The 9,992-nt window shown below is 38.7% G+C and overlaps 1 protein-coding gene across 2 annotated transcripts; it reads right to left on the bottom strand.

Moving 5' to 3' along the window:
* Positions 1 to 1,040: 1,040 nt before the first annotated feature.
* Positions 1,041 to 4,742, bottom strand: Fabp2 (fatty acid binding protein 2). 2 transcript variants are annotated; one of them, XM_055628293.1, is made up of 5 exons: positions 4,620 to 4,683; positions 4,393 to 4,490; positions 3,150 to 3,322; positions 1,668 to 1,775; positions 1,041 to 1,301 (listed from the first exon to the last, which is right to left on the bottom strand). In XM_055628293.1, the coding sequence occupies exons 3-5, from the start codon at positions 3,312 to 3,314 to the stop codon at positions 1,251 to 1,253; spliced, it is 324 nt and encodes a 107-aa protein (XP_055484268.1). In that variant the 5' UTR covers positions 3,315 to 3,322; positions 4,393 to 4,490; positions 4,620 to 4,683; the 3' UTR covers positions 1,041 to 1,250. The 2 variants fall into 2 exon arrangements, with proteins under 2 accessions (XP_055484268.1, XP_055484267.1); XM_055628292.1 differs by lacking the exon at positions 4,393 to 4,490 and having other exon boundaries at positions 4,620 to 4,742.
* Between the last annotated feature and the right edge of the window lie 5,250 nt (positions 4,743 to 9,992).

Below are 9,992 nucleotides of genomic sequence, written 5' to 3'. Positions count from 1 at the left end.
GATTGGTTCAGTTAGAGACCTGTCCCTCAAAACATGGTGAAGAACATTAGAGAAAGATACCCCATATCAACTTCTGGGCTCCATACATACCCAGGCACACAAATGTACAAGAACTTCTATACATTACATACATAAACATGTACACACACACAATGAAAGGAAGGAAAAAAAAGAAAATACAAGGGGCTCTTTGTTACTGAGAATTTTAAAAAAGTAAGCACAGGGCATTAAAACAAACACAGGACCTTTCAAGTCGAAACAGGTTGTGAGCTCATGAAACCAGCGTAAGTGATATTTCTCTCTCCCCACTTCATGCTCTCATCCCAATATTCCCTCCCCCTGGCATATTCCCAAATGGCTGCTTAAGAAGGGAGAGTTACTGCCCGTTATTCAGACACAATAATATATACTATATTGCATAATGTTTTACATTATGAAAGAAGTTTAAAAATCCAGTCTAATTACCTCATTTTAAAGATGCCTGAACTACATTCCAAAGAGATGAAGTAGATTTTTCAAGTTCACACTAGTTATGCCTAAGACTGTGCCAGAACGAAGAGTTTGCATCTGTCATGTTGTTCGCTTACATGCACGCACACACGCACATGCGCGTGCGCGCACTGGCCCGTGGAGACAGAATTTAAGAGTTTTTTCATCTACTCAAAGGAAGGTTTTCAATATACATTTTGGTCCATTTTCTGTACAAGAAAAGGACACATGATTTTATCATATACTTTGTGGAATGCATCAATTCAAAAATATTCACAAAAATCACAATTCAGGACACACACATACAAGTATTAAAAAAAATCAGTCATCAGTGCATGTGCCACATAGCTTTTTAAAAAAAAAACGAAACACTGCTGGGAGGTGGTAACTCATGCCTTTAATCCCAGCACTCTCAGGAGGCACAGGCAGGCAGATCTCTGTGAGTTCGAGGCCAGCCTGGTCTACAGAGCAAGTTCCAGGACAGCCAGGACTACACAGAGAAATCCTGTCTCGAAAAACCAAAAGGGGGGAAAAAACTCCTTACAAAGCAATATGAGAACAATATTTATTTTCTTTTAAAATACCAGCTAAGAAACATAAAATAAATGAAATCCTAATTAGCTTTTACCTCTTTGGCTTTGATAACACTAGAAATATACCAGTGCTCATAAAAGGATGAATCAGCCTTGGCATTAGCACGATAGAGACAGAACTCTGACATGAGTTTAGCTCTTCAGTTCTGCTCTGGGCTCCAAGCTTTCTTACTCCTTCTTAAAGAAACGCTTTGCTTCAACTCCTTCATATATGTAGGTCTGAAAGATGTTAGCAAACATAAAAAAGGAGTCATTAAGATAAAATCGCAAATTAAGAAAAATAGTAATGTTAGAGCCTGTCCTAACATTTCCTTATACTTGATAAGCAGCATTTTATGAAGATATAGGATAGAACCATTAAAATTACACTTGGGATTGTAGGCATTATGTTTTTGTTAAAATGGAAATTGATGTGTATTTTTGTAAATTGCTCTCAATAAATAATGACGTATATATGACATCTATATATGATATATATCATGTATATATATTTAATATATATACATATATAAGACATGAATGAAATTCTTGTTCATAATCACTTTTGCCTTTGGAATGTAGTTATTAATCTTTCTTACAACTTACATTGATTAGTTCACCACCAGAAACTTCTCGGACAGCAAGCAGCTCCTTCCCATTGTCTACACGTGTGAATTTTCCAATAAGTTTATTCCCCTCCATGCTCCAGGTCCCCTGCATCACAATAATAGGGGAGCATTTGTTACGGTCTTACATGCATCTCACTTGACTTTGAGTTTTACAGATCCATAGATAATCACGGCGACCCCTACAGATGGTTTGAAGTAATATGCTACCTCCGTTTACGAGGACAGAGACTGTGCACTGGCAGAGCAATTCCTCAAAAGTCAGAAAGAGCCCTGGACATGAACTGTGGGACTCCAGGCTGTGTTGGCCACTGTTAAGCACCACTCCCTGGATAGCTGCTGTATGCTGAGTTGCAGTGCAGATGAGTAGTGATTACCATAGTGATAAAATATTCAACAGTTACACTGTTGTTGCAGGGCTGAAGAGGTGGCTCGGCTGGTAAGAGAGCTTGCTGCACAAGCAGTTGGACCTGAACTCAAATCCCTGGAATCCCCATAAAAAGCCAGGGATGGTCACATATGCCTGACACCAGTGCTGTAGGGAACAACTAGGAGGATCAGAGGGGCTTTCTGGCCACCAGCTTCAGTGAGATACCCTGCCTCAAGGAATAAGATGTGGAGCGGGGCACCTGATGACCTCTCCTGGCTTCTCCCTGTGTAGATTGGCATGTGCATCCACCACACACACCTGCCATACACACACTCGTGCACACACACACACACACACCTCACTACAAATATATTTGACTAGAAAAGCTCCAAGGCTAAAAAACTTTTTAAAAATTAGTTGAAAAGTGTGCTTCCCCAATTTTTTTTAATCTTATACATTGAAAGGGACGTTCTTAATAATCTCACCTAATGGCTACTCAACCATTCATTAATATCCTTAATGGTTTTTTTGTTTTTTGTTTTTTGTTTTTTGTTTTTGTTTTTTTTTTTTTTTTTTTTAGATGAGATCTTGTGTAGCCCAAGCTGGTCTCAGACTTATTCTGTATCTGAGAATAAGCTTGACTTTATGATCCTCATGACTCCAGTTCCCAAGTACTGAGATTGCAGGCCTGTCTGTGCTTGGCTCAGTTTTTATACAGTGCTGGAAATATAACCCAGGGTTTTGTGCTTCCTGCAGTCTCCTGATTCAATTACATTCCCCAGCTTTATGGTCTCCTAGCATGTAGAGCTGAAAATACAGAACTTTACATTTCCTTGTGACTATCCCTATACCCAGTCAATCTAAGAGGATTATTCTAAGTCTTAGTCTTCAGTGTAGCTTTTTCACAGATGCAAATCATAATAATGTTATATTAGAACATTTTGCCAATGTGTATAATATATGACCAGACTTCATTGGCCTCTTCAATAAATGAAGAAGATTTTCATTTGTTGCACCATTCCGTGAGATAAACTACTTCGTATTGGTAAAGAAAAAAAAATCAGGAATGCATTGCTATAAAATATGTCTTACACTGAGTTCCGTTCCATCTGCTAGAAAATAGGTAAAGTTGACCCCAAGTTCAAACACAATCTCAATTGTTCGAAAGGTGCTTGATTCTTTGACTGTGAATTTATTTCCTTCCTGTGTGATGGTCAGTTTCAAATTGTCATGAGCTGCAAGCTTCCTTTTCACCATGTTAATGCCTGTAAAAGGGGAGAGATTGGAAGGAACATGAAATCAGAATGCCACAGAAAGTGTTCCTCTTTCTAAGTCCTGCTGTGATTCGCTTATCTTTATGTTGTGGGTGGAGACGACAGAGCAAATAGTATTGTGTATCATAACACTGAGATGCTTCTAGAGGAAAAGGGAGAAGCTCTGGCAGATCCAGAAAACTGGTTCATGCTGCTTTTCCCAAGTCAGAAAGGGTAAACAAAGCCACAAAATGTAGCCCCCAAGCCCTGGCTAATTTTAACAAAATTAACAAACGTTTTGCTAATTCAGTTCAGTCAATAATGTTCAGTCAAATTTCAGCAATGTCAAATGAAGTATTAAAACATATATTCATATATTAAAAAAAGAAACACAAGCATGGTTCTGGATATTTATTCATTTCCAACACTGCTTTCGAAATTTCATTTCTTTATTTTGTTGTTGTTCCTTGAAACTGGATCTTGGTACATAACCCAGGCAGGCCCAAGCTATTCTGTAACTCACAACCCTCCCATTTCACTTAACACTCTGTGTCAAGATCACAGGCATATACCACCATGGCTTGCTTTCTTCATACTTATATTTACTTTTTGTGGCATTTCTAATTGACCTAAGCCTGAAAAATCAGAATATTATGATTAAATTCATTATAATATGAGCGTACAAATTTCATAAACTTAAATTTAGGATCCCTAAAGTATATAGGGATTTATAAATTATAAAGTATCATTTACTCAGACTTTATTTTTGGGAAATGATGCATAGTTTTTACCCAGTAAGTTGCCAGAATATTAGCAGACATTTATAATATAGTTAAATTACACTTCCACGAAGAATACACAGCCTTTTGTGGTTATTCCTAAAGTTAGATAAGGCAGAGAAGAGAATTACATATAATCTATTCAAGCTGAGTTTTGGTGAAATCCTTTTCTTGCTTTATTAAAAGGTCCATGCTTTCATTTTTTTATCTCCTATAATACAGTGTTTTTTAAAGCTCTGGAAATTATCATAACTCACAGTTTTCTTTCTTTGAATGAACACAAACATGTCAGTTTTCACTTACACAGGTGCAATTGCCAGGCAAGGGAGAAAACACAGGCGACTCTTTCTTTGGTGTGTTTCAGAGAGCAGCACTTGTCTTAAGGAGACAAGTTATTCTTCCTAAAGCAAGAAGTGCAAATATGGATTTCCTGGCTCTGAACAAAACACACCTGGATCCTTGCCAGGTCCCCAGTCATTCCCTAACTACAAAGACAGGAGAAAGCAAATTCAAAGGAAAACAGTCCTTACCCATCTTCTCCATAAACTTCTCATAGTTGTCATTGCGGTCTACTTTCCAGGTGCCATCAAATGCCATGATCGCAGCTGTGTGTGCCTCTAGGAAAGCAGGGATGCAGTCTTGTCTTCAAGAGAGAATTTATTCTATTTCTTATCTTTGAACCAATTCATACTGTGATGTGGAAGTTCAAAGTTCAAGAGATAACCTAACTACTTTATATGCCAGGCCCCTTTAGTTTCTCTTCCCATGCTTTCTTTGAATCTAGTTCTGAGACTCAACTGAATTAAAATTTGATAATCATACCCACTCTGTCTTCAGCTACAACATGTGGGCATTTTTATTTCAAGACTTAGGGCCAGGCTTACACTGGCCTCCCAGCACTCAGGAGGCAGAAGCAGGCAGGTATGTATAAGCTATAGCCTGGTCTACATTGGCAGTTCCACTCCAAGCAGAAAACAAACAAACAACAAAAATGAATTAGGCAAAAAGCCTGAAACCAAACCAAACAAACAAAAAAGCTCAAGATAGTTTTCTGTTTACAAGGTCAAAGTGCATAGTATGTAGCAGCTAATACAAGTTGTAACATGCGTCAAACAACTGGGACTTAACTCCCCCAGCTTGTCACAGAAGCATTTGCCTTATAAAACTAGGCAAAAATGCAACTGAAAAGTTAAAGCGCGAGTTGAGAGTGATTATGGAATGAAAATTCATTTTTCTCTCTTCCTAAGATTATTTTATTGAGATGAAATTAACCTAAAATTTAGTATATTGGGAGGGAGGGAGGGACTGGGAGGGAATGAGGGATCGGGACACGGCTGGGATACAGAGTTAATAAAATGTAACTGATAAGAAAAAAATAAAATACAAAAAATAAAAAATAAAAATAAAATAAAATCTTCTCCCAAGTAAAAAAAAAAAAAAAAAATTTAGTATATTAACTATTTGCCCAAATATCACCATTTTCATATTCTGGGACAGTGTCATTATCCCTAAAAGAAACGGCATGCACGTTAACCAGTGGGTTTTCATTTCCCCATTTTTTAAAATTATTTTTATCTTTATTAATTACAGTTTATTCACTTTGTATCCCCTCATTTCCCCATTTTATACCACAAAACTCTCATCCACTCTCTACCTCTATGAACATTTCATACAAATAGAATTAAATAGTAGATGGTCTTTGTTTGTTTGTTTGTTTGTTCGACTTCACAGAGATCCACCAACCTCTGCTGCCTCCCAGAGTGCTGGGATTACAGACATGTTCCACCACACCCGGGAGAATCTTTTCATTGAATATGTTTTCAATGTTCTTTATTCTTTTAAAACATTTTTTCTTGATTAATGTACATTATGCAAATTAAGGAATTAAGCATGACATTTCAATACAATCATAATCAAACCCAGTTTTCCTCTCTTCCCTCCTCCTATACTAACTTCCAATAACACACTCAGGTCAGTTTGTTAGTTGAAATTATGTTTTCTAATGTGTCCTTTTGCATCATATTTAGGGCCAGCAGAAGCTTATATAAATATCCCTGGCTCCTGGCACACTGTCTGACACCCTGAAAATCACAAGATTTGTTCAGCTTGAAGAGTGATATGATAGGCCATTGAACAAGGACTCAAGAAGTAGAAATGTGGCTGTGTCACACAAAACCCTCAGGACCAGTGTTTAACATCTGCCATGTGAAGAGAGAACAAAAGCCGAATGTTCTGTATGCTATTAAGTAATTTTTTTTCTCACTTTCTGTTACTTGTAAACTTGGTAGAGTAAGAAACCATGATGTGTGTGTGTGTGGGGGGGGTAAACAAGAGAGAATAGATAGAACCCAAGTCTGTCCCCTCAGAACCTAGGGAAGGGAAAACAAGAGAATGGCTAGAACCCACATCTGTCCCTTCATAAACTAGAGGGGGTGGGAGGAGCAAGGGGAACAGCTGCTGTCTCCAGCTTACAGAGGCCCGTGCTGGGAGAGAAAAACATGCAGTGTAAAGCCTTGATTGTTAACTAGTGTTCACACCTCAGTCGTTGAAAAGGGACTATTTCTAAATGAATGTGCTCAGAGACAATGTTATAAACTCAGGGCCAGCGGAGAAGCTGAAGTCCCGCTAAGATTTCCTTCCAGGGAAGGGGAGGAAGATTCCAGCAAATCTGAACACTACATTGGGAAACAGAATCACGTTTCAGATCACAAGCTCAGATTTAATAAAACCAGCTGTGCTGTCTTTGTGTTCTCAAAGATAAGGAAACCTTATCGTTTCCAAATTATCAAAAACCCAGCATACTTTTAATACGGAAGGAAATTAAAAAGGTCATGCATTTTTCTAGAAGGTACGTCTAACGTGAGGCCATGTGCTTCAGGATGTTCAGTTATGAACACCTTCTGCTTTAAAACTGCAAAGTCACTTAAGACATTATGGGATTGTTTTTACAGTCTTTTTGAGAAGTTGATTGCTCAGTTCTCCATTGTGAACTTTATTAATGACATCATGTATTCGTGTTGCAGTGTCAGATTATTGGAAAGGCCTAAGCACAGAAGCCGATGAAACAGCTTCTCAGGCAATCCACTACTTACAGAGATTTGTGGATTTAGAAGCCTATGGATGATGGTGGCTGCTGGGGGAGAGAGAGTCACTGTCCCCTGGAGACTTGGCTAGTAGGTTACCTATGGGTATATGGGCAACAGGTATTATAAAATTCACAACAGCAGCAGCACACAGCTGTTAGGGAGGCTGATGAGATGGGACCATCAAGAGAGTAGGAAGGAGATGATGGTGAAATGTCATGATCAAATTGTATAAAAGTATGAAATTTGAAAGAGTAAGTTAAAAGGTTTTTAAAGAAGCCACAGGATGGAGAGATTGTTTAGTGGCTAGGAGCACATGCTGTAGCTGGGCACGGTGGTCCATGCTTCTAATCTCAGCACTCTGGAGGCAGAAACAGGTGGAGTTCTGAGAATTTGAGGCCAGCCTGCTCTACAGCAAGGTCCTGGCCAGCCAGGGCTGTGTAGTGAGATTGTACCTGAAACAAACAACAGCAAAGAGTGCATACTGCTCTTACAGAGGACTGAAGCCTGATTCCCAGCACCCGTGTAGGTTGGCTCTCATCTTCCTGTAGTGCCAGTTCTGGGGCATCTGATGCCTTCTGGATCCTATGAGCACCTTTGGTTATGCATACACAAATCCTCAGACACACATGTGCACATAATTAAAAAGTAAATATTTTTTAAAGCTCATAGGTAATCTTTTACAATAAAGATCCAATCTCTGGACAATGAAATAGAAATATGATGTCATTAAAAATAAATCTTGTGTTTTAGAAACAAACCAACAAGTTTTAGTATTGCAATCCTAACGTCCACTACCATGCATGACCTCAGATTATTCAACCCGCCTGAACCTCGGTTTCCTCACATATAAACGAAAGACCTTATAGATAGGCTTATACTTTATACCTTATAGACAGGCTGTTTTTTAAGCACTGTCTAAAAGCACCAACCTGAACAACTAGTACACATTAGGTACCCAGTAAACCTTAGTTTCTGTCCTTATTATCTGAGAAAGGACATTTTACACCCAAACCAATGTATTAGGAGCACTCCAGACCTTGGTCTACTTTTATGAAGAAAATTCATATATTTTTAGAGGTTATTAAAAAGTTATTTGGGTATTTTGTGGCTGACATAGGTGACTCCTTGGGCTTGATATGCCTTGGATTGCCCAGGTAAGACCAAAGTGCTGTCTGGTCGTATATATTTTCACTCTGATCTCATAGCCCCTGAAATAGAACACAGCTCAAGTAAGGGCAGGAGGGAGAAACTAGAGTGATTTCTTCCCATGGTTCACCTAATAATGTTTCCATACCAGGACTCCCCACTTTGTCACTGGCCACTTTAAACTACTGAAAGGGAGCAAAAGGCTCAGCTGGGAGAGAATACCATTTGGATTCACGCACACTGCTAACAGATGGGCGTATTTCTTTATCCTCCATCTGTCAGCTTGGAGAGCCACTGTCTCTGTACTGTAGCATCAATAAATGTTTAAATGCCCCACTCAGTTTGTTTTTAACATTATAGTATTTCTCTAGTTTTCCTTTCATACAGATACTCAACTCTTACCACTTACCAGATTCCATTTAGAGAAAAAAAAAATTATACAGGGCCTGTGGGCAGTACAACCTTTTCCTTACAGACTTTTCCTTACAGAATAACTCAGCTAACTTAGTGCAGACTTAGCCCGTTCATTTCCTGCTCTTAGAGAACTATGAGACTTAGCATCTTAGGGTTTGGGAAAATGTGTGAATGTGGCTGCAGATGCTGTGGACAGTATGAAATTCGGCTGCCCTCGCTCTGGGTTCTGCAGCTCTCACCCCCCTGAGTGGCCTGGAAGAAGTAGAAATTAGCAAAAGCTCCTTCTGACTCACAACCATGTCTCTAAAGGAAAGTAGAAACCGCCTTCTTTAGTACAGATTCTGTCAACTGCTCATATGGCCTGACTCTACTCCTCACTGTGTACTCCAGCGTGTCCCAGCATGGCCACTGACTGATCTCCTGAGCCTGCTCTCAGCTGCCAAGTTTGAGTCAGATAACGCTGACTTGCCTGAGTATAAAGGTCTCAGTATAGTCCAAAAGACGAAACAGTGGATTCATGATAACGAGTGGATATCATTATCTCAATGTCCAGAGATGCGACGAGCAAGGGAAAGAGATGTCCCAAGCTCACAGAGATTCCTTTGCCTTACTGAATGAAGGGAGAGAACATTTCTAGGTTCTCATTTGGTATATATCATAAGAAAAAGAACATTGCAAGGCATGGCATAATTACTTCAGAATTTATGGTTTCTGGTTTTTTTTTTTTTTTAATCTCAAGTTGTTCAACTTTTACATATCAAAGACCATCAGATACACCAAAAAGGATTAGACTGACAGAGAAATTTTGAGATTACTGTGCATCCCTAGTAAAAACTGGAAAATAGAGACATTCTAAAGTTTGCCAACAAATATTACTGCATTCTGTGTTAGTGGACTGTTAAAAATTGCTTAATTATGTTTCATAGTTTGAAATGACTGGTTGGCATCCTTTCAAAAACTATGGGTTTGACCATATGAAGGGATGTCTAAAATATAATGGAAAGGATACTTTCCTGATACTTAACAAAACAGTGATTTTGGAGGATTCATCATACTTGTTATTCAAACAATGTCAGTCTCTTTCTTTTCCCCTCTTCTGTTTTTCTAAAACAGGGTTTTGCTGTGTAGCTCAAGTAGACCTTAGACTTGGGATCTTCTTGCCTCCATTCCCAAGGCATAGAAGTCATGTCCACCAAGTTGAGTGATTATGCCTGAGGAACATATTATATAGAAAGATCATGTTATGTGTGTGTGTGT

The sequence above is a fragment of the Psammomys obesus genome, unplaced genomic scaffold, assembly GCF_907164565.1.
Source record: "Psammomys obesus unplaced genomic scaffold, mPsaObe1.curated_primary_1811, whole genome shotgun sequence".
In the NCBI taxonomy this organism is placed as follows: Eukaryota; Metazoa; Chordata; class Mammalia; order Rodentia; family Muridae; genus Psammomys; species Psammomys obesus.
This window is presented reverse-complemented; position numbering and strand designations above follow the sequence as displayed.